The 24,408-nt window shown below is 47.6% G+C and overlaps 1 protein-coding gene across 1 annotated transcript in view; it reads right to left on the bottom strand.

The window, feature by feature from the left end:
• The window catches only part of IL2RA (interleukin 2 receptor subunit alpha), a 45,324-nt gene extending 24,727 nt beyond the window's left edge, over positions 1-20,597 (bottom strand). Inside the window, exon 1 of the mRNA NM_174358.3 lies at positions 20,370-20,597. Coding sequence (NP_776783.2) covers positions 20,370-20,433 — 64 coding nt within the window. The 5' untranslated portion in view covers positions 20,434-20,597. The remainder of the gene's footprint in view (positions 1-20,369) is intronic.
• Positions 20,598-24,408: the final 3,811 nt, after the last annotated feature.

The raw sequence follows: 24,408 nt of genomic DNA, 5'->3' as shown, positions 1-24,408 counted from the left end.
AAAGGAACGCCTTTTTTTTTTTGGTATGGCAGATGATCTGCTTACAATGCAGGAGACCTGAGTTCAATTCCTGGGTTGGGAAGATTCCCCTGGAGAAGGAAATGGCAACCCACTCCTCTCCTGGAGAATCTCATGGACAGAGGAGCCTGGCGGGCTACAATCCATGGGGTCGCAAAGAGTCTTACATGACTGAGTGACTCACACTATTTCTTTTTTTAAAGAATATCTATTTATTTTTGGCTGTGCCGGGTCTTCACTGCTGCTTAGGCTTTCTCTAGTTGTGGTGGGTGGGGGCTGCTCTCTAGCAATGCGCAGGCTTCTCATTGCACTGGATTCTCTCATTGCAGAGCACGGGCTCCAGGACATAGACTTCAGCAGTTTGCGGTTTCCCAGCTCTAGATTACAGGCTCGATAGTTGTGGAGTATGGGCTTAGCTGCTCCACGACCTGTGGGATCTTCCTGGAACAGGGATTGAACCCTGTCTCCTGCCTTGGCTGGAGGATTCTTTATCACCAAGCCACCAAAGAAGCCCCCTCATGCCTACTTTTAAAAAAAGATCTCACTTTTACTTTCAGGAAATAATTTCAAATAGCAAACTTAAATGAGTCAGAAGAAGCAGTGATGAAGAAGACAGCAGGAGAAAAGGTTTTCATGGACCCCAGGTCACCACAAAAACACAGAGGGTGATGCAGTTGGTTTCTCTGTAGGCATGAGATTCAAAGTGTTGAAGAAGCAGGATAGAGGGGCTCGGGAACCAGTGTGAGGGATGCCAATGTAAGGGTGAAGCCAGCGTCCCGCAGCCCCCGTCTGCCACAGAGTGACCCTTCAGTTGCTGATGTGTGGGAGGAGCCAGGGGAACGAGTGCAGACGGATCATTTGAGAAGTTCAAAGAGCAGATATTGACAAACTTGGACATATTTCAATTCTTTAAACAACTAATATGACAAAGGCAGTGATTCTCAAACCTTTTGGTGTTAGACCTCTTTACACTTTCAAAAATTACTGAGGGTCCCACCTCAAAGCTTTTGTTTTTGTAGATTATATCCATCACTGTTTGCCACGTTAGGAATTAACACTGGGAGAGTTTAAGAGTACATGTTAATAATTCATCTTAAAGTAACAGTGACAAGCCCTCACAAATATGCCCTGATTTGATCCTGACAACCACACCATGAAGAAGATATTATCATGATTCCTACCATTTTACAAATGAGACACTGAGGCACAGCGAGGTTTGGAGAATTGCCTGAGCTTGCCCAGCAAGGTCGTGTGGCTAGACGACCCTCAATGATGGGACTAGAGGCTTGTCTGGGCTTCTGAGCTGAGGTCTTGGCAAGGATGCTGTGCTGCCCCGAGCAGACGCCTACCTCAAGCCCTGAGCTCATGTCGAGACATAGTGCCTTCACCTCCCCATCTGGCCATCCTCTGGTGCTCCAGCTCTGCTCAAAACCTACTATTTCCTCTTCTACTTAACTCGCCACTGGGGTTTTAGTCAATGCAATCAGATGAAAGAACACGTAGCCACCTAAATACTAGAAAGAAAAGAAGTAGAACTATCTCTACTTGCAAATTTTATGACAGCATGTCCGGTAAACCCCAAAGAAGCAATGGTGGTAGTGATAAAATAATGAAATGGTTTGAAAAGCTAGCAAACGATCTGTGTGTGTGTCCCAGCTGCTCAGTCATGTCCAACTCTTTGTGACCCCATGGACTGTAGCCTGCCAGGTTCCTCTGTTTATGGGGTTCTCCAGGCAAGAATACTGGAGTGGGTTGCTATCGATAGTGATACTGAAAAAGCATGGCATGGAGTGAGGAGGAGAGAAGCACTTTTTTGGATAATGTCTGGATAATGCCAGCTAAGGAATGCAGAAAGATGGATTGAAAAGGGAATTATGTGCAGAAAGGTAGATCACAAAGGAATTAGGTTGAGTGAAAAAAAGCCAATTTCAAAGGTTACATATCATGTAATTCCATTTATCTCATAGTCTTAAAATGACAAAAATCATAGAGATGGAGAGTGGCTCAGTGTCTGCCAAGGGTCAGGGAGGATGGTGGCCTGTGGCCATGGTCACAGTAAGGCAGTGGGAGGGATCTTGGGATAGGAACTTTTGTGTACATTGACTCTGCTCATGGTCACAGAAATCTACACACGTGGGAAAGTCGCATGGAAATAAAGACACACGTGCATCAATGAGAGCATGTAAGATTGTTAGATCAGCAAGACTGATAGATTGCAGTGAGGTCAACTTCCTGGTTGTGATACCATGCTATAATTGTGGGGAAGACTGAATGAAGGCTGTACTGGATCTCTTGATATTGTTATTTACAACTGCATGAAAATCTATAATTCTCCCAAAATAAAAAGTTAAAAACAAACATGCACTCAAACAACCCTCAGGTCTTCTTGTCCTTGTTTCTTTTAAGGGCCCTGTCATGCCCATGAGGCAACTCTTCAGTCCCTTCAGTTCCCCTCGCCTTTGCCATCGGGTGCAATCCCTTCCCAGGAGTTGTTGCTTGGACCTCTCTAGGACCCTGGCATATGTAGCCCCCTCCATCTCCTGTACCACCCACCCTCGCCTCCAGCCCTCCGGACTGCAGACCTGCCAGAGCATCTTATCATTTCCTTCCACCTCCCAACTTTCCCTGCTTCCGATATGTGTTTTCAAATGTCACCAGTTTTGTGCAGTGGCAGTATTGTGGCCAATGAGGCTTATCCGAGCTAGCTGAAAAGGAAAAAAGACCATCGAGTCAGGGACTTGACTGGCTGTCCAGTAGTTAAGAATCCTCCTTACAATGCCAGAGTTAGATCCCCGATCAGGGAACTAAGATCCCACGTGCTGTGGGACAACTGGGGCCTCGAGGAGCATCCAAGCCTGTGCGCCACAGCTAGAGAGTCTGTGTGCTGCAACGGAAGATCCTGCATGGTGCAACTAAGACCCAACATGGTCAAACAAATAAATACCTTTTACAAATGAAAGAACATTGAGAAGTCAAGCATCCTAGCATCCCAGAGCACAGAGTGACTGAACTGGTGCCGTAGTCAATGGCTGCAGGTGAGGAGCTCTCCACCTCTGTGATCGACCTCTGGGTATCACAACCACTCTCCCTCTTTCACCTTTGATTCAGGAAGTGGGTTTCTCAATCACCAGACTCGGTTTTTGACAGGAGGGATTGACAACATTTCTTTTCCTTACTTCGGGAATCAAGTCTGCCAGTCAAACCACAGATGGCAGATCCCTCAGCGCCATTAAGGAGCGTATGACCTTAGGGGCTTCTTAGACACTCCAGGTCCTCCAGGTCACTGCCTTTGCCAAGCTGATCTGGGCATGATGTCCCCGATGGGGAAGCCTTCCCAGCCTGTGAGTCAGGTCAGGAGGAAGGCTGTTCTCGGCTTTACCGGGTTTGAAGGATAAACAGTGGTTCGCCTGGCAGAGAGAATGTCAGATTCAGGGGACTGTGTGTGTGTGCCAAGTTTCTTCAGTCGTGTTTGACTCTTTGCGACCCCGTGAACTGTAGCCAGGCTCCTCTGTCCTTGGGGTTCTCCAGGTAAGAATACTGGAGTGTGTTGCTATGGCCTTCTCCAGGGGATCTTCCCAACCCAGGGATCAAACCCACTTCTCTTATGTCTCCTGCCTTGGCAGGTGTGTTCTTTACCACCAGTGCCACCTGGGGACTTTAAGGGGAATATTTTCTGGAGTGTGAATGGCAAGGGTGTGAATGACAAGAGATGCATCCATGGAAATAATGTAAGCGAAAGCTTTCAATATCTGGCCCCCAGGTCTTGACGTTGCTATTATTATCTCTGGAGCAGGGTTGTTTTTAGGACCAAATGATAAGATTGGTAAGCTTTGTGAGCTGGAAGAAAATATCTAAAGTGTTAATAAAGCTTGATTGTGTCAGAACAAGGAAATGGAGAGTCTTTTGATCTTTATCTTCTAAGAACTATTTGTGAGAATCCTGGATCTGTTTCCTTCCTCTCACCTGCGTTCACAATGGCCTGCACATGTAATAAAGTACGGTGAACTTCCTGATCACTACCCACTGGCTCACCACCGTTGAGTTTCAAAACTTCTGGTCATTTCTGGTTGTTGTTGGCCGTCCATGTCACCTACTGTTTGTTTAAACTATTTCCTCAATGTGGGCAGCCATAAGCCCTGAATGAATGTTTGAGTGTATTAGCAATCACATCGATAATATGGTCCATTAATTCATTCAGTCAACACAGATCCATCTTCACTCAGTGTAAGTACTGAGGCGTGCATGCTCAGTCACTCAGTCATGTCCAACTCTTTTCAATCCCGTGGACTGTAGCCCATCAGGCTCCTCTATCCAGGAGATTCTCCAGGCAAGAATTACTGGAGCGGGTTGCCATTTCCTTCTGCAGGGAATCTTCCTGACCCAGGGATTGAACCTGCGTCTCTTATGGTCTCCTGCGTTGCAGGTAGACAATGCTTTACCACTGCACCACCTGGGAATCCCCCACATGCTGAGGGAAATGTGGCAAAACCAAGTTCAGGGTCACCATGCTGTGGGCTGGGTGGGGGGATGGGGTTAAGGCAGGTTAACGGCATCAAAGAAAAGGTCGCCCAACTCCCCAGGTGGGAATAAGTGGGGGCGCTGTGTGCTCTGGGGTGAGGGGGGTACTCAGTGCAGCTGGGCTGGTTCTCTGGTACTGAGCATCCTTCGCTCATGAGTTCTGTATCTGACCCACAGTTTCTGAGACCCAGCTGGGCCTCTCAGACCAAAGAGTCAGAGTTTCCACAACTCAAGAATGAGAACACCTTCTGCCTTAATCAACACTTGTTACCAAGAAAAACGGGGGGCTGGGTGGGAAAAGAGTTCTTTTCTCTTTACGTTAGAAGGGAAGAAAGGAGAGTGAGAACCAGTAGTATTCCTGTCCCTAAGTCAAAGCTGTCGCATTTGGGGGTCTCAAATGCTCCTGCGAATGAAATGTTGAGGGTGGTGGTTTTGTCCCTGGGAGGCTTAGCTGATAACAAATTTCTGTATGTGAAAAAGTTAACCACACATTTACCGCAGAATGTCAACCCGATGAAAATTAAAACATTGTCAGATAAGAAAAACAAGGGGTGTAGAAATATAACCATGTTCTTTCTCTGAAATCGAAAATCAGTTTTCCTTCAAACCTTTGAAAGCTGTTTCTTGGGACGAAATAATGGTTTCAGCAGAAATGTGCTACGTTGGTGAATCCCACCCACCATCTGCCCCAAGAGGAGCCTTCAGAGAATTTAGACCATGGAGTCGTGAGATTTTCAACTCCATAGCCACAGAGTTTCCACTGTTTTAAAGAATGCCAGGCGCATAGGTGCAATGCCGGGTAGAAACTCAAGACCCAAGGGGAAACATAGGAGAGAAGAAAAAAGAAAAAAGTCACAGGAGAACATGGAGACATCCAGAAGGAAGAGTCACTCATCAGAACTGACATCCCGTTCAGGTGTCGTGCAGGGGCTGGCCGTGCCAGAGTGGGCCCCGAGTGTGTCAGGCGCCCCAAATCCGTGTGTCCTGGGAAGACGAGGGTCAGGTTTGCCAGTAGCCACCCCCACCTCCCGGGGTGCCCCCCATACCCCTCACTCTGGGCACGCTTCTTCCTGCCTGCTCTCAACAATACACTCCATTTCAAACAAGTGTTTGGATTCACATTCATATGAAGAAACCTTCCTGCCTGGAGCAATGGTGTCAGGAGGTGGGGCATTGGGTGACTTGAGGCTGTGAGGTTGGACCCTCATAGGTGGGTCTGGGTCCCTTAGGAGAGTCACGAGAAATCCTCTGGGGGGAAACCATAGCCCTCGCTCAAACCCCATCACGCCACCTGCCCCCACCCCCGGCTCAGATCTCAGCCCCCAGGAATAAAGTGAGGGGTAAGCTGTGTTGTCCTAAGGCCCCCAGGCCGTGGTCTTCTGCTAGGACAGTCTGCTAGGACAGCCTGCTCAGACAAAGACATCATTGTTTGTCTTGGATGGTGACCAGCCTTTCCATGGAGAAGGTCAATGCCGCTATGGAAACGGAGGCCACAGGCCAGCTGGAGGGAAGGTGCTGATTTAGGTTCTGAGGTTCTTGGTGCTTTGGAGGCAGCCCTGATCTCCTTGTCTACTGTGACTGGCCTAAGATGGGTTCAGTGTAGACCAACAGCAGCCGGAAATCCACACATCAGTAGGCGAGGCCCCACAGAGAACGGGGGGATGAAGCTGTGTCAGAGTGAACTGATGATGGGGGTGGCCACACAGTCAGGAGGAGGGTGTTTAAGATTGTCACGTAGACAAGGCCCGGAGCCCTCTCCGGTACTCCAGGAACTGGCCTCAGAAAGGCAGCCTCAACTGAAAGGCTTTTAATGAGCTTTTAATGTGGACTCAGTAGTCCAGAGAGTAGTCTATGGACTACTGAAGGAAACAGACTCCAAGATCCCCAGAAAGTGAAGTGAAACTGTTAGTCGCCCTGACTCTGTGACGCCATGGACTGTAGCCCACAAAATTCCTCTGTCCATGGAATTTTCCAGGCATGAATACTGGCATGGGTTGCCCATTCCCTTCTCCAGGGGATCCTCCCACCCCAGGGATCGAACCCGCATCTCCTGCACTGGGGGGCAGGTTCTTTACTGTCTGAGCCAAGTTCCCCAGAGCACCTTTTAAAGTGTCAGCTCTAGGGACTTCCTGTTCCAGTGGCTAAGACTCCAAACTGCCAGTGCAGGGGGTCCAGGTTCAATCCCTGGGCAGGGAAGTGGACCCAACAGGTCACAACTAAGAGTTTGCATGCTGCAACTAAGACCCAGTACAGCCAAATAAATAAAAATATTTAAAATCCACACCATTCCTGCCTTCTCTAAATTCATAGGCAGCACCCGCAATGTAGTCTCTGATCAAAGCCATAGGCGAGCACTGTTCCTTTCAAGGGACACCCAACTTAGAAGGTTTGACCACAGGCGATGAATTTGTAAGGGGTTTTCATGTTGGGCTTCCTCTTATTGAATTTAAATCCAAGGTGGCAGCATTTTCCAAGGACATGGGAACTAAGACCTGTTTACCATGATTCAAGGGGAATTGCTTTGTGCTGAAAAGAACAGATGGGAGCCATCAAGGATGTAGTTGTTGCAGCATGAACTGCATATAGTTCCTCCCATGGTGTGAGCGATGCCTTCAGTCCTGCTGGTGAATGGACGGGACGCAGTAGGGGAGCGGGCTGGCTGGTGGGGACCCTGAACGGCTTGATCAGCACAGCATGGAAGGGATGGGGTTTCACCCTGCTCTGGGGTGTTTATTAACCACAGAATGTCAGAACTGAAAGGGACTCAGAGAGCCTCTCTGTCATCTCCTCGGAGGCACAGAGAGTGCCCGCTCTGTCCAAGATGTGGCAGTCACTGCATGCTTGCCACTGATGCAGGCACACAATTGGCTTCCCTGGTCCCCCCAGCCACCTCTGTAGGAGGCTGTTATGAACATTCATGACAATTAATATGACGACTATTTTATAGTCCATTATTATAAGCAAGACATTGAATATACAATAAACTGAGATATACAGAATGCTACAGTGTTACTGATACAGCTGTAAATAAGAATCACTTCAGTGTGATTAATGACGGGATGGCCGTCCCTACTGGCTCCGTGTTATACACAATGTAGTGAGCCGGCAGCGTCAGTGCCCTGCCCAGAGTCACACAGCCGGTTCCGCAATGTCAGGATCCGCAGCCTCTCGGGGGGAGGCGCCCATGACTGCGTGTGCCCACCTTTCCTCCCATGTCGCAGCTACTTCCTGTCCCTGTGGCCACAGTAGCCTCTGACCTCCTTCCGCCCCACCCCCCGTGTGTCCTGTGAGGCAGGAAGGCCATCTCGGGCACCTCGGGCTGGGGTTTGGGGGGCTGGAGCTTGGAGAGTGGAGAGTGGGTACTAATATGCAGAGATGGTTCAGACTGGACTCCCCAGGGACTGGGCCTTTGTAAGGAGTGCAGGGCCAGCAAGGCGAAAGGAGCGGGATTCTGGGCATGTTCCCTGGGCAGCTGGAGGTGGTGGTGGTGGTAGCATCTTTCATTAAAACTGGAGATAAAGGAGGACAAGCAAGCCAGTGGGGTTGGGGGCAGGGCGCCCAGCACTGGCTGTACTGAACTTGGGAAGCCTGTGGAGAGGTACTCTGGCTCTCGGCCGTGCAGATTGCAGGCCCAGCAAGCCGTGCTGACTGAGCACCTACTGTATCCTGATTACCTTAGGCAGGCTGCCTCGTCCCACAGCAGCTGAGGCCCCTGGAGGCTTGAAGGACCAGCCCACTCCCGACTCTCCCCCAGGTCACTCAGCACCCTCAGGGGCTGCACCCCTTCCCCTGTGCCACCTGCCATCAGTCATACACACAGATAACAGGGCTGATGCCCTCAAGCCCAGATGGCCCCCATCCCTGCAGCTGCTCTGTGGCGTTGCCTCCTCCCCAGGTACAGTCCATGCCCCTGCACTTGGCCCAGCTCCACGGCCAGCTCACAGCTCCACCCCACGGGTGCTCCCCGACCTGAAGGACTGTGCTGTGTCCTCTGTCATTAACTCGCTCGAGACTTTGCTTCCCCCTTCCTGCCTTCTGCCTGTCCTGCAGGACCCTTCCTTGTCACTTTGCTCTGGGAAGCATCCTTGCCCCTTTTTTCTGGGGTTGGGCATGCCTCTGTCTTCCTGGACCACCTGCTCTCACCTGTCCATCAGCTGTCCCCACCCTGGTAGTGCTGGCAGAGAATGGTACCCATTGATGGTTTTACAGGAAAACAGGATTACACAAGTTCAAACCAGGTTCTGAATCCAAGCCCTGTGGAATCCCAAGTTCCTGAGCCCTTTCTACTCTCCCCAGATGCTTCCCAGTTGGGAAGAATTCCAAGTAGGCAGATGAGATGTGGTGGATTATAAAAGGGGAGGTGTCCCTAGGTGCCAGGCTTTGAAACTGTAGGTGAGGAAGCATGTTTGCAGAACAGGAGCCCTGCCTGCTGGAGTGGCTGGAGCTGCAGGGGGTCCAATATGCAGAGGACATTCAGACGGACCAGGTCAGAAAAAACACCAGACGCCAGGCAGAGGAAGCATGCCCCACAGGCGGTGGGGGAACAACATGAGATCTTTGATCAGGGAAGAGGCATTGTGAAAGCTGCTTTCAAGAGAATTAATTTGGGAGTGGATCAAAGAGTGACTCAAAATAAGAGACAGAAAACTTGCCTAGGAAGCCCAGGGGAATTGATGAGACGGGTTAACTGCCTTCTTCCTCTGTACAAGGATGGAGCAGGTAGCCTGGCTCCGTCACTTTCTGGGGTGTGTGAATGAAAGCCTAACTTCAGTTTCCTTGTCTGTAAAATGGCAATGATTCCAGTGGTCCCTGACTTACAGGGCTGTTGTGAGACCGGTAAGATCACAGGTGCAGAAGGCACAGCCGGGTGCCTGGCTGGCCCACAGTTCCTCTCCCAGGAGGAATGGGAGGAGCAGGAGAGTGGGAGTCCCTCCGCGGGAGCCCACTGCAAACTCAGGCTAGAGGAGCGAGACAGGAAACCCTGGGAGAGGGAAGGTGAAACTTGATGGCCTGGCGAGTGAAAGGCGTTGAAAGTCAAAAGTGAAATAAAGGGCCTGTTAGCACATCTGAGCCGAAAGCGCTCACCCTTTGCGGTCCCCGCACTCTCCCGGGTGTCAGCAGGATGTCAGCGGAAACTGCCCTGGTATGGTTAAAAGGTGTTGGGGTTTGTGACTTTTTCTGGTAGTTGTTTGTTTTGCCTTCCACTTGAAATAAGGAGTTTTCTCTTCGCGAAGATCCTTTTATTCTAAATCAGACGCTGAGCAGAGGTGTCACTACCGCAGGGGCCGGAAACAGATACCACACTCAGCTGGGTCTGCAGGCGCTACTGGTTTCGCCCGCTGGGGAAGCCGCCAGCCTGCCACAGCCAGGACCGGAGCCGCAGCACAGCCGCCCCGAAACTCCCGGGAAACTCACAGGGCCCGGGGCAGGAAGTGGCTGACGTCAGCCCGGGCCGCGGGGATTTCAAGCAAAACTTGTAGAAACGGCTCGCTGCCCTTTAACTGTGTCACAGTCTTTCTCTGAGGAGATAGACTGATTCACTCCAAGGGCCTCATTTCATGAAACTATGTGTATATAGTTATACACATATATATGTACACATTCTATACATGTGTATAGTTATACACACACACATATATAAACATTGTAGACGTTTATATATATCCACACACACATATATGTACGTGTATATACCATGTGCATATACACATATGTGTATACACATAGTGTATATATGTATATTTGTGTACATGTATGTATACACATGGCCTTCCCCAGTGGCTCAGTGGTAAAGACTCTGCCTGCCAATGCAGGAGATACGGACTTAATTCCTGGGTCAGGAAGATCCCTTGGAGAAGAAAATAGCAACCCACTCCAGGACTCTTGGCTGGAGAATTCCATAGACAGAGGAGCCTGGGGGGTTACAGTCCATGGGGTTGCAAAGAGTCAGTCACAACTTAGCAACTAAACAAACATATATATAGAGAGACACATATATATACATAAACACACACATACACATATATATCCATAGTACATATATGTATGTGTATACAATACATATAGCATGTGTATACAACCTGTATACATCAAGTTGGCCAAAAAAGTCATTCAGGTTTTTCTGAAAGATGTTACAGAAAAACACAAATTTTTTTTATGAATCCAATATATATATATGTGTATATATATTTATATGTATATATACACACATATATAGTTTAAAAAAACACTGTTCCTTTTAAGTACCTAGCATAACCAGACTGACTGGGTTCCCCTCATCCCTTTCTTGGAGAGGCAGTTCCTTCCTGGGTGTTTGAAATTGGAGAGTGGCTCACACACTGGTGAGGAGGTGCCATCTGTCAGCTCCGCATGTTAACGGTATTTCTATAACACCCGTGGGCTGTGAGAGCCATCCGTTTCTCCTTTAAGGAAAGTAACCGCTCCCACCAAAAATATTCCTATTTTCTTGGTCAGGGAGTTTCTTGAGCAAAGGACAACTTCTGCACATTTTCTGACTGTGCTGTTCTAAATTCAAAATCCACGGTGTATGATTTCAATAGCTTTAGTAATGACAGAGCAATGCCTTCAGCCCTTGTTTCTGTCCCAGGTATTAGGACAGTGAGGCAGTTCTTGAGTGACAATGTCCAGGGACTTGCATAGGAACAAATGCCTGTCTGTGTGGCCATCCACTCTTTCTTTGTATTTGCATTCTGAGTCTCAGCTCGGTTGGCATTGTCTGTGCGATATATTTTTCTCCTGCTGGATGGTGGGTTCCTGGAGACCCAGGGTTGGGTTGCACCCATCTCCCAACCCTGTATCTGACACATAGTATTTGCTTAATAAATGTTCGCCAAGGGAATGAATGAACAAAGGAACGACCGTCCCCAGCCGCCCTCCTGCGTACCCCTTCCCCCTGCCACACCTGTCCTGCGTGCCCAGCTCAGCGGCAGTGTTTTCACTGCAGAGAACTTCACAGCAGAGTGAACTCCCTCCATCATGCCTTGGATGCACACCTACCCTCGCCTTTGTTTTCTTATTGCTGAGGCTACAGAAAGCAGGGAGGCTTCTGAAGGAGGTATCTATTTTGGGCCCAAACAGAAGAGTGGGTGATTCTGTGGGCAGAGATTCCTGAACATGGTGGTGTTGACTCATGCCTGAAGGTGCTCAGAATTTCCTTGCTTTGTGGGCGGCTGGGGCAGACGTGGCTTGACGAGTGCTTTCTTTGAAGCCCAGTCAAATGCAGGAAAGACACCCCGAGCTGCTGTTTGGCGGGTAGGAGGGGGGAGAACAGGATTTAGAGAATTTAAACTTCAGGGATTCTGCGGGCCTGAAAAGCCAGCCCCTCGAGAAGACGGCAGGCGGCCTCTGGGCGTCTGGGGCTGGATGCGGTCGGAACAGGCTTTTCATTTATCAACAACCACAGGGGCAGTGGGGCCTACTCAGAGCAGACTTTCAAAAGGAGAAACTAAACTTCTTTATTAACAGCAGTTTACGAGAATCATCAACAATGCAGGCCCTGCATGGAGCCAGCTTGGCTGCCATCTGGCACCCCCACACCCACGGTTGTATTCCATGAGATAACTGATTCACCTCCGTGAGCCTCAGTTTACTGGGTACGAGAAGGGGGTGAGAACAAGGTGGACCCGATTTTGAGGATTAACACAGCCAACACAACGTTTTCACGTAGTGCCTGTGAGAGAGCTGTAAATATGAGCTCTTGTCGTTATCGCTCCTGTTTCAAATGTTTCTTGGGGACGTTCCTGAGGGTCAGGGGTTAGAACTTGGTGCTTTTACTGCCCGGACCCAGGTTGAGTCCTTGTTTGGGGAACTAAGAGTCCACAAGCCTTTGTAGTGCAGCACCCTCCAAAAGTGTTTGTTTCCTGGCACAAGGCTGAAGGCAAAATAAGCCTCAAAGGGAAAAGTGGGTGCTGGGATCAGGGTTTGTGCGGGGCCTGCCCCAACCAGCCAGCCGTTGTGCAGTTCACAGCTCTGCCCACCTTCCTCATCTCCCTCTATCCTGAGAGCCTCCTGGAGCCCAGTGGGCTTTCCATGCTGTTTAGAGTAAAGGGACCCATCACTTCCATGCTCTTTAGAGTAAAGGGACCCATCACCTCCTTAGCACGCACTTTGTGTTCTTTAAAAACCTGCTTCTCTTTCTTCTTTTCAGAAAGAAGCACTTCACTCTTCCTAGTCTCCTGATCCACCTGGCCCTTTCGTTGTGTCTGGAGGGGTGGGTGGGGAAGGGGGCACCCGGAAGCCCAACTCCACTGGCCTGGTCCGGCCACCCCGCTCATGCTCAGGCCTTCTGGTCACCCCGCCTGGGGCAGCCACACTTTGGTGCCTTAGAGTTTCTGCTGCCTGAAATCCTCGTGGGTCCCTGGCCCTGGGCTGAGCGCTGCAGGCACCATGGCTGATGGAAAGCTGTATACAGGATGGGTTAGGGGCAGACGGTCACGTGGGCAGTCAGGATGGAAGCCCTGGTGCTCGACAGAGGTCGGGGCAAAATTTGAATGTGGGGAAATAAGACTCCGGACTTCTTGACTGTTACCCAGAGGTGTCATGAGGTCCTAGTGATGCTGACTCGGTGGCCCATTGTGGGAGTGCAGACTCCAGACCCCAACAATGTATGTTACTAGAGGATCAAAGCGTGAGGGCAAGAACCCAGGTGCCTCTTGTCAGAACAGAAGTACTAGTTTTTATAGGATCACTAGGCATTTGAGCTTCATTTTTGTTCAGCAAGCGACCAACAATGGAGTAGGAAATATTTGAGACGTGGGGCATTTGTTTCTTTGCCCTCATGAACACCTCAATCTTCAGTTTGTTGCTCAAGGAGCATGACTCACGTATACAACTTTAGCCACTTCATTAGGAAACACCACCCTTCAGCCAGCTCCTGAGATTCACAAGCGCAAGCTCAGAGCCACCTTCTCCAAGAAGGCTTTCTGAATGCCCCAGGAAGCACCTCTGGATGCCAGGGTGTCATCAACTCTGCCACCTACCACGCTGCTACGTTCAATCTTGTGTCTTTCCCGGACTGGTTTTCCCATTTTAGTTGCAAGTTCTGTGTGGGGTGGACACAGCACCTGCTGCTTCTCTCCCATGACAGCTTTGCTACTCAAAACGGGGTTCAGGCACCAGGCACTCAGATCTCATGGAGGAGCCTGTTTGAATCAGAATCTCCTCCCTCACCCCAGATATTGTGAATCAGAATCTTTCTCACAACAAACCCCCTGCCTCACCCGTATTATAGGTGGTCTGTAATACACTGAACTTTGGGAAGTACTATGCTAGGGCATCTATTCCCAGTGAATAGGAATAAAACAATGGACTCAGACCAACCATGGAATCACTCTTCTGTGGATTTCAATCCTAACTGCATCTTGAATCATTTGAGCGGCTTAAAAATAACGCTAGCCTTATGTCCAGTTCTAATCCCCAGAGAGTCTGACCTAACTGGTCTTGGGTGGGACTTGGACATCATTTGTGAAAGTTTCCCAGATGCACATTTAATGTGCACTTTGTGCCAGCAACTGCTGCTCTAAATACATTTCCCAGTTAGACTTGTGTTTTCTCACTGATGGAAGCAAATCCCAGAGTAAGCTCCAAACAAGTCAAAAGCCGGAAAATTCCTGAGTAATCTTAGAGTGGAAAATACCTAAAAGACCCAGAGATGATTCTAGTATTGTTTTCCCCGAAATGGGTGACTTATTTGAAAGCCTGGGGAAAGGGGGGATTCAGTGATGGCTGTTGAGTCATTGGCAAATACTGCTGCCTCCCTTGGCAAGTCCTCAAGGCGGGAGTTGCTCAGCAGATGTTTTACCTCCAGTCTTAGGCCAGGAGCAGTTTGACAGCAAAGACCTTTTCAATCTCAGTAATCCTAATGCATGGATAGATTGATGGATGGATGGATGGATGATGGATAGATGAAAGAAAGGAAGGATGAATGAATGGAGAGATGGATGGATGGAAGGAAGGAAGGAGGGAAGGATGGATGGGTGGATGGAAGGAAGGAAGGATGGATGGATGGATGGAAGGAAGGAAGGAGGGAAGGATGGATGGATGTATGGTTGGATTGAAGGAAGGATGGGTGGATGGATGGAAAGTAGATGGATGAATGTCACTGAGAGTTGATGTGAAGACATATGGGGAATATTGTACTGTAATTTGAGAGGCCTGACTTCTAGTCCTAGATCTCCACTCCTCTTGCTTCCCTGGTGTCTTTGGTTTTTCCTTGGAAACCTTTGCTTCCAATCTTGTCTAGGCACCCAGGCCTTTTAGGTTACTTTTGCCAAGCCAGCTACATCTCCCTTAGTAGTGAGGGTAACATCCTGTGTCTCATTCTCTGTGCTCAGAGTATGGCTGTTCAGATATTAAAGAACCTGATCAGAGGTCTTACCTGGAGACCCTGGTTGACAGAGAGGTTATTATCCCAAATATTGCTCTCAAAATTTTGTGCATAAGAAAGTTTTCTAAGGAAACAAGTAGCAGCACTCCCCAAATTTGCTCAAAGACTCACTACTCAAGAAAGATGGAGCTAGATAGAGTGTGTCTATCACACTGTTCTTCCTGTTGGGAGTTTCAGGATGTATATAGGAGTAACAAATGAGGTCCATCTTTATGTGGTAAGGTCATCTCTGGGCTGTTTCCACCACCACCTCCCCCCCACCGCCCCCGCCACACCCCAGATAATACTTGGGACAGCAGCTGACTCCACCTAAGCAGAACTTCCTGAAGAAATTACTAGAAAAGGTAGCAAAAGAGGCAGATGAGGGTCCTCATTAGTGGCCTCCAATCTCTCCTCCCCTGATACATCCCTGGATGAAGAGCAACAGACAGAAGGGTCACAGGAAGTTTAGGGACCCCCCCCCCCACCTATGGCTTCAGGGGCTTCTCTGGTAGCTCAGATGGTGAAAGAATCTACCTGCAATGCAAGAGATGTGGGTTTGATCCCTGAGTCAGGAAGATCCCCTGGAGGAGGGCATGGCAACCCACTCCAGTGTTTTTGCCTGGAGAATCCCACGGACAGAGGAGCCTGGTGGACTGCAGTCCACGGGGTCACACAGAGTCGGACACAATGGAGCAGCTCACAATACTGTGACTTCAGAGGGCCCCGCTGGGCTGTGGTGACGCACTCTGTTAGCCTGGAGACAGGAATCCTAGATCCTGAGTCCAAAGGGCTCAGAAGCCATCCCTTGAGCCCCGCTGCCCAGCTCTTCATACCACTTGTGACCAACGTTCTTCTATGCTCTGCTCAGGTACTTCGGAGAAAGGGCACCCAGGACTGTCTGGGGAGGAAAAGGTGGAGGCGCCCTTTCCTCTGAACGTTGAGCTCCAGGGCACTTACCAGAGTAAATCCACGGCCCAGGTCTTACCTCTTCAGTGCCAACCTCCCCCACCCAGCCTCAACCTCCTTCCTGCTCAAGTCTCTTTCCTTCTCTGTTTCTCGCTGCCACCGAAAGACTGGGGCAGGGAGCAGACGAGGAACGAAAGCCGAGAATCGCGCGTAAGACCGAGGACCCACGGGTACGCGCTTGGGTGCTCTGACGTACGAAAAGTACGAATGTCATCACATATGCATACATTCATTTTTTCAGAGGGGAAGTTAGAAAACAGGGATTGGAGGGGCTTCCCTGGTGGCCCAGTAGCTACGACTGCGTGCTCCCCATGCCGGGGGCCCAGGTTCCCTCCTGGGTCAGGGACTAAGCTCCCACGTGCCGCAGGTAACCATCTCACATGCTCCAGCAGAGACTTCACAGGCCACAACTGAAGACGCCACAGGCCTCAGCACAGATCAAAGAGCCCACGTGCCGCGACTAAGACCCGTGCAGCCAAATCCGTGAACAAAAGTCAGTATTAAAAGAAACAGAGACTGGAGGGGAGCAGAGAAGAACCAAAATTCTTCCCTGACTGTCTTCCTGCCCAGCACACGTGCCCCTCTGAGGCTCCCCCGAAGTCGTTAGAAAGCCTCAATTTAACCGCTTTCAAGAATACAAGGGCTTATAGCTTTTTGAAGCAATTGACTGAATGAAGATCCTCTTTCCTCTCCTCCCAGGGAATGGCCTGGGATGAAGAGAAGAGAAATAGGTTCCCGCTCATGTAAGCCCTCCCGTACGAGAAGCAAGGACATCGACTGAGGGCAAAAAGGCCCCAAGAGCAAATAGCAGAAGCCTCCCCAGCAGGGAGCAGTATTACAGCCCTCACCCTCCCTGAAGCCGCGCTCCTGGCCTGAGCGCAGGGCGGAACCTACCTCCCAGAGGCTGGAAATAACCGTGATGACACGTCAGCCTTGGTGCTTGCGCCTCCGAAGGCCTCTCAACCCGGACCCTGCTCTATATGTCTTCGGTTTGGAAACTTTTTCATCTGAAAGTGCCCCAGCTTGCAAAGGCCTTTTGACAGAGCTTATTTTATTTCCTGTTCAGAATTCTTGACATAGAGCAAGAGAACCAGAAGGCAGTCTCAGGATCAGCCCCATCAACCTCCTCATTTTACAGAGAAACTGAGGCCCACAGAGATCCAGCAGTTTGCCCCCAAATCACGCCCTTCACCCCCCTGCAAAATTCAGCTTCCTCCTAACATTTCTCTGCCCTCGCCTCAGGGGACACGGCCCCACTTCCCAAAGGAACCCCTGTTTCTCCTTCAGGTCTCTGCTGGTCATGAGGCGATGAGGAGGGCAGGGAATGTGTGGGGGCTGGGGGAGGGCTAGCCCGACTTGAGAGTGACTGTAGCTCTGATGAGAATGATCTCAGCAAGATGTGACACAGGCGCCTCCAGACCAGTCAAGGCTTTGCTCAGAGAAGCTAAGAACTCTTCTCTTGCACATCAGCCATTCTTTTCAGCAGCTGACTGTCAGCGAAGCCAGCTCTTTCTGGCGCCTCGATGCTCCCAGATCTCAAAAGGACCAGATGTACAGGTGATAAACAGCACCACCTACTTAAGAAAGGCTGTTTTTAAAGAAAGTAGCAACTGTTTTATGAGATACTCCCTAAGTTTACCAAATCCATATATACATATATACACACACACACAATTATGAGCTATCCATCTATCTATATACACTACCTTCTCCAAGGCATATCTTAAAGATAAGCAAGGAACATGTGGTAATCACACTTTGGGATCTAGAGAAACTGAATGATTGAATGTGAAGGGTTAAGCGTTTGTGTTTTAATGACAAACGTGAAGACGGAAATTCCAGTGTGGGCAGTCATCTTTACAAGAAGGGATAATTAGACAAAAATATCATCTTCATGGGTTTCCGCACTGGGTGTGTGTTTTTGAGTCTAGGGCATGCAGATTTGATCACAGAATTCCTAGAATGAAAGAAAGATGATGAAGGCACAGATAAACTCTCAGAATTTCCACAATGCTGAGAAAGGCACTATCAATAATGTGCCTGTTGGCAACATCAGGAGAATTCTCTTTTCAACCACATCCCAGGACCCAGTAATACAGAGACTAAAAACACCCACGTTGACCAATACACTCCCTGTCAGCCCTCAAGTTTTAAATGGTGGCTTTGGAAATTTTCAGAATGAAAATCAGCCTTATGAATCAGCTAGAAATTGCATCTGTTGACAGTCTGATTGATTTTGTTAGTGACCTCTCCCTTCCTAGGAATAAGATTTGTTTATTTTAAGACTGGGCTCCTCTGGGAGGAAAAAGTCTGAGAGATTATTTCTGACCCTGGAGAGATTCCTAAGCCATGTGTGGATCCCAGAAATTCAGCCCATGTCATTCTCTTTGGCTGCCAAGTCCTTACTGGTCTCTGGAAGAGACCTTGTCTGCCCGCCTTTGTCTGTGAAGTCACTTCCACAGAGCTTGGGCCCTGTCCACAGTGAACAGAAAGAGCACTCAGCGGAAAGAACTGGGTTTGAGTCCCGGCCGTGCCACTGCCTCTGTGGCCTCTGAGTCTTGGGGTCTTCTTCATCTCATGGGTTGGTGACATCCACTTTGCAAAGGGACTGTGAAGGTGGAAGGAAGACATGTGTCTGGCCTATACAAGGTACTTTGTGCTCACTCACTCAGCTGTGTCCGATTCTTTGGGACCCCATGGACTATAGCCCGCCAGGCTCCTCTGTCCACGGGATTCTCCAGGCAAGAATACTGGAGTGGGTTGCCATTTTGTCCTCTGTGGATCTTTCCAACCCAGGGATCAAATGCATGTCTCTTGTGTCTCCTGCATTGGCTGACTGATTCTTTACCACTACTCCACCTGGGAAGCCCCGTAAGGTACACTATACATGGTAAATTTTACTTTCTCATTGTCTTTGATTGACTCCCAAATGAAATTTAAAATCCTCAACTTGGGGTCATCCAGTCTTAATCCCCAGTAGCCCTGTACCTCCACCTGAGGCTGAGGGCTTTTCCTGGCGCCCTGCCGCATCTCTGCGCGTGTGGTCCTCTCTCTCTGGAATTCCCATGGAGGGAAATTCACTGGCCCCTCAGGGCTCTTTGTGCTGCTGCTTTTGTGAAGCCTTCCCAGATGGCCCCCTGCTCCCATAGATCTTATCCCACCCCAACCACACTGCTGTCATAACTCTCTTCCCCTCACCAGGTTATATCCTTTTTAAGGTGAGGCTAAGTTTTGTTCACTTTTGTATTTCCTGTACTGTTGAAAAGGGGAACAAGAGGCATTGGATAGATTTTTGAAGATGTGAGTGTATGGCAGAGCACTGCGATCAGACCATTCACATCCTCAGATAAGTCACCAACACCTATCAGTAACCCGCACTTACTCGAAATGCGCTCCCTAGAGATGAGGCACAGTCAACCGTAAAGACTTTTCTGTTCCCTTGGCCTGCCTCTCACTTTGCAAAGACCCGGCGGAGGCAGAAGTCACATAAGTCTTCCTAAAATCATGTCCACTTTTCACTTTAAAGTAAAGAAGATCCTACCCCTGGGTCAGATCATAGCCCAATGACTGGTCACTTCCCCTCAACAGGCCCAAAAGACCCCTTATGCATCATTGTGTTTCACTTCTTAACACATCTTTCTGTGGCCACTTGGCATTATTATATGTCTAGAAATGAAGGATATGAAATTATAGATGCTGATACGTTTTCCTGCATAAGCAAGGGAGGACATTTTTAGAAAATTCACATGCCATTAGGAAGGAGGTTTGAGGCTGAAATTGGTGGCTTCTTATTTCTTTAAAAAAAAAAAAAACAAAACAGAAACGGACAATATCCTTCTGAAAGGATGAATGAAATGCAAAACTTTCATATATGTACACATACACACATATATATATACATGCATGTAGACACATAAGAAGATAAGAATTAATGTTCTCAAAGTGATATGCTTATATTTTTTAAAAACTTCTATAAAGTTGCACATACAAGGAGCTTCCTAGGTATCATTTCCTTGAAGCTTAACTTTTCTGAGATCCTAAATGATCCCAGTGCTTCATATGAGTTACTGACATCTGAGGCACATTCACCTGGTATTAGAGAGATTTCTACCAGACTTCTAGTATTACCCTTACAGCCAGTGGATGTAGTGGAAAACTAAATTCACGGGAAAATAAAATCTCTTGTGGAATCTGCTCATTAGTATCTGGTTAACAGTCAAATATCACACCACTATGTTCTTCCCAGAATCAACTGTCAAAGACCTTGAGTGACAAGAACTCCCCATTCCGAGTTCTCTTTATAAGTCGGTGATGACTGAGGCAAAGAATGGGGCCCCGGTGGGCCATGGACACAGAGGCAGAACCCAGGGTCCCATCCCCTCCCTGTACTTTCTACTTAGATGCCCCTCGTATTGTGTGATTGGGAAGAGCCTACATCCTTAGCCTTCCCAGGACTCCAAAGGCACCAGTGACCTCTTACCTGTCACGCAGCCAGGTACCACGATGAATACGAAGAACCTCCACATCAGCAAGCTTGGCTCCATCCTCCTGGCCCCTGAGACCACTGCCGATGTCGGGGCTGGGAAGAGAAAGTGCTGCTCTGCAGAACGCCGGGTTTCCTTTCAGCCTCTTGTTGGCATCGCACCGGGAGACGGGAATGAAGGGTGAGTCCGCTCAGGTTGTCATCCCTGCCGGTCCGTCAACCTCTAGGGCAGTAAGTGCTTACTCTGTATAAGTATTAGCCTGGGTTCTTCAGCCAGGAAATTGTGCGTACCACTCTCTTCTCTAGTCTCAAATATAGGAAGTGGTTTTAACCAGGTTTTTTTTTTTTTTCTTTCTCAAGTTCAGTTGCTGGGAGGTGTGGGCTGGGGTTGGTGAGAAGGATTGGGGTTCGTTTATGAATCCGTTCTTTGGCTTACCCCTGAAAAAGACAGGGAGATTCCCACTGCCGTTAAAGCAGGGTGAGCAAGCCCTTCTTGGCAGTGGTCTCAACTAGAGTTTCATAATCTGATGTCACCGTGAAACTGAGGTCCCGGACTCGCAGCTCCCCGGGGAGTCGGCAGGTGCCACTCAAGATGGAGGGGCGCCAGGTCATGCCAAGCAGTCTTGGCCCTAGATGGGAATTTCCTAAAGCTGTCTGACCACGGAGCCCTTGAAGAAGTCCACTGGGTCTTCGGGTGGGGTCTCCAATATTCAGATAATTGAAGAGGAAGCACAGACTGCCCCACGCTCAGAGCTCCTGAATATTCTCCCAAGACTTACAATCAGTACTAGCCTTAATTCTCTCACCATGATGCCCTGGGTCTTGAATATGAGTTGTCATTTTATAAGATATTTTGCCACCAGCTGTGTTTTTTTCTTGAAAGATCATTACTAAAAGTGGATTTTGGTTTTCAACGTTGGACTTTTTCTTGTTTTCCAGAGAGTTGAATCTTGCTTTCCTGTTTAATGATCAGAGCTATCTTCTGATTTTCACAGAATAGTTGACTATGTTTTGCCCTCTAGAAATTCATGTCATGGTGTATTTATATTAAAATAAAATTTAAAAAATATTAGCAAGTAAGCAAAAACATTGACAAAAGGAAGACTATCCAGGCATGACAAAGCAGTTCATAGTTCCAATATGTGTTATTGCTAAGCTCTAAGAATATTCTGACATTCTCTAAGAAAGACAATTACTGGGACTTCCCTGGCTAAGACTTCACCTTCCAATGCAGAGGGTGGAGGAGGTTCAATCACATGTCCCAGGACCAAACACCCAAAACATGAAACAGAAGCAACATTGTAACAAGTTCAATAAAGACTTTAAAAAAAGATGTGTGTGTCTTAGTAGCTAAGTCCTGTCTGACCCTTGGCAACCCCATGGACTGTACTCTCCAGGCTCCTCCTTCTGTGGAATTCATGGAAAAAAATGCTGGAGTGGGTTGCCATTCCTTTCTCCAGGGGATCTTCTGAATCCAGAGATCAAAGCCAGGTCTCCCTCGTTGCAGGCAGATTCTTTACCGTCTGAGCCCCAGGGAAGAAGAAGAAAGAAAGAAAAAGAAAGGAAGGAAAGAAGGAGGGAGGGAGGGAAGGAAGAAAAGCAATTACCATCTCTGAAAAGAGCCTTGTGCATGAGTGTGTGAGTGCTCAGACCTGTCCAACTCTGTGACCAATGGGCTGTCGACCACCAGGCTCCTCTGTCCCTGGAATTTTCCAGAGGAGAATACTGGAGTGGGTTGCCATTTCCTACTCCAGGGAATCCTCCGGACCCAGGCAGGGATCAAACCCGCTTCTTTTGCGTTTCCTACTTTGGCAGGCAGATTCTTTACCACTGAGCCACAGCCACCTGCAGATGAACTAAAAGGGGTTTTCAGACTAAATACCAGAGTTTGCAGGGAAAAGCATGAACTGCTCTCTTTCTGGGAGAGCAATACTTGTCAGAATGTGACAGGATCATCGACAGCATTCCAGGACAGGCTTATGCTCACTGCTGAAAACATTCTCAGCCCGCAGAAGGAGAGCAGCAGTTCCTGTTGTCTGTAGGGCTGGCCCAGTTATTAAGCTGGAGATTTTCCCTGGCTACAGGTATCAAAGTATAATTTTGAAACAAACACAGAAAAATTGGAAATATAATCCAAATAACATCCCCTCCCCCAAAGCATTGAAGAGTGGTTGCCAACGTGATATTTAGGGCTGAATTATTCAGAAAGGGAAGGAGCAGAGAATGGTTAGTGCTTAACATTCAAGAGTAAAGCAATGAAAGGAAAACGAGACCAAAATGTGAAATCCAGCCAAGATCAGTGAGCACGTTGGTAATGGAGAAGCAAACAAACCAGAATGACCTCCACGCTTTTTTAAAATTAATTTCTTTATTTGGCTGTGCCAGGTCTTAGCTGTGGCACATAGGACCTTCCATCTTCATTGCAACATATAGGATCTTTAGTTTGGCATGCGGGATCAGGAATTGGGCCTGGATCCCCTGAATTGGGAGTGTGGAGTCTTAGCCACTGGACCACCAGGGAAGTATCGACATACAAGCTTTGAAGGTATTTCATATTTTTTTAACTCTAGAGGGTCTTTGGAATTAATATTTCTCCTTGGAAAGTAACAATTACCTAAAGTTTACTAATACCTTCAGTTTTATATCAGTTTTCTTCTGTGAATTTAAAATTAAATGTATGAAACGAGTTGCCAGTCCAGGTTCGATGCACGATACTGGATGCTTGGGGCTTGTGCACTGGGACGACCCAGAGGGATGGTATGGGGAGGGAGAAGGGAGGAGGGTTCAGGATGGGGAACACATGTATACCTGTGGCGGATTCATTTCGATATTTGACAAAACTAATACAATATTGTAAAGTTTAAAAATAAAATAAATTTTAAAAAACAAATAAAAATTAAATTAAATGTAATGACATTTATTTACAAAATTTTTGAGAACCAAGGAAATATTAACCAGGATTTGAAAGATATACTTGGACTGAAGTAAGTAGACAACATTAATTTCACAAATTAATTCACTGTTATATAAAATAATCAAAATTTGAATTGTAATTTTTAAAATTGTATTCGCACATAGTTAATTTATAATGTTGTGTTTAGTTTCAACTGTGCAGCAAAGTCAGTCAGTTATGTATATATCTATTCTTTTTCGTATTCTTGTCCATTGTGGTTCATCACAGGATATGAAATATAGTTCCCTGTGCTGTACAGTAGAACCTTACTGTTTATCCACCCTGTACATATTGGTTTATATCTGCTAATTCCAAGCTCCCAGCCCTGCCCTCCCCCGTAAGAACCGCAAGTCTGTTCTCTATGTCTGTGAATCTATTTCTGTTTCATAGATAGGTTCTTTGTATCATATTTAGCAAGTTGTAATTTTTTTTTTTTGCTTTACAACAGAACTTCCCTCAACCCCTTCTCATAATTATTAGAAAAGTTAAATCCATTTTATCTTATTAACAACAAAATAAGAAAATAATAGCAAAATAGTTAAACATCTTTAATTTTATCTTGTTTATTACTTAAAATAATGTATAAACTGTGGAAACAAAAATAGTGAAATGGGGCTTTTTTTAAATAATGTAAAAGTTTTATTTCACCCCACAATCAGCAGGTGGGTTTTTTTTTAATTCAACAACAAGTTTTCTTCCTACAGTTGCCTGGTTGGGAGTTCTTTTTAATCAAATATGAGTAGTGTTTTTATGAGTAGAATTAGAGCCTTGAAAGAAAGCCACATTTGACATTTTATTCCGCACTGGAATGTTAGGGAAAAGGTAGGGCGTAGAAATTGCACACTGCTCCCAAAAACATCAGGTGGTTTACCTTGGGACGCTCACTTCTCCATTTGTAAGAAATTTCAGGTTGGAATTTTTCATTTTCACTTTGAAATGTTAAGATGTGTTGTTTGCTTAAGTCAATCCAAGTTGGAAAACCATGAAAAATTCTTTTTAAGTCAGTCTTCTTGGGACAACCATGTAAAACTCTTTTAAGTCACAGAGCTTAGTCAATATGATATACATGTGGGGGTTCATTAA

The sequence above is a fragment of the Bos taurus genome, chromosome 13 (genome assembly GCF_002263795.3).
Source record: "Bos taurus isolate L1 Dominette 01449 registration number 42190680 breed Hereford chromosome 13, ARS-UCD2.0, whole genome shotgun sequence".
NCBI classification, from domain to species: Eukaryota; Metazoa; Chordata; class Mammalia; order Artiodactyla; family Bovidae; genus Bos; species Bos taurus.
This window is presented reverse-complemented; position numbering and strand designations above follow the sequence as displayed.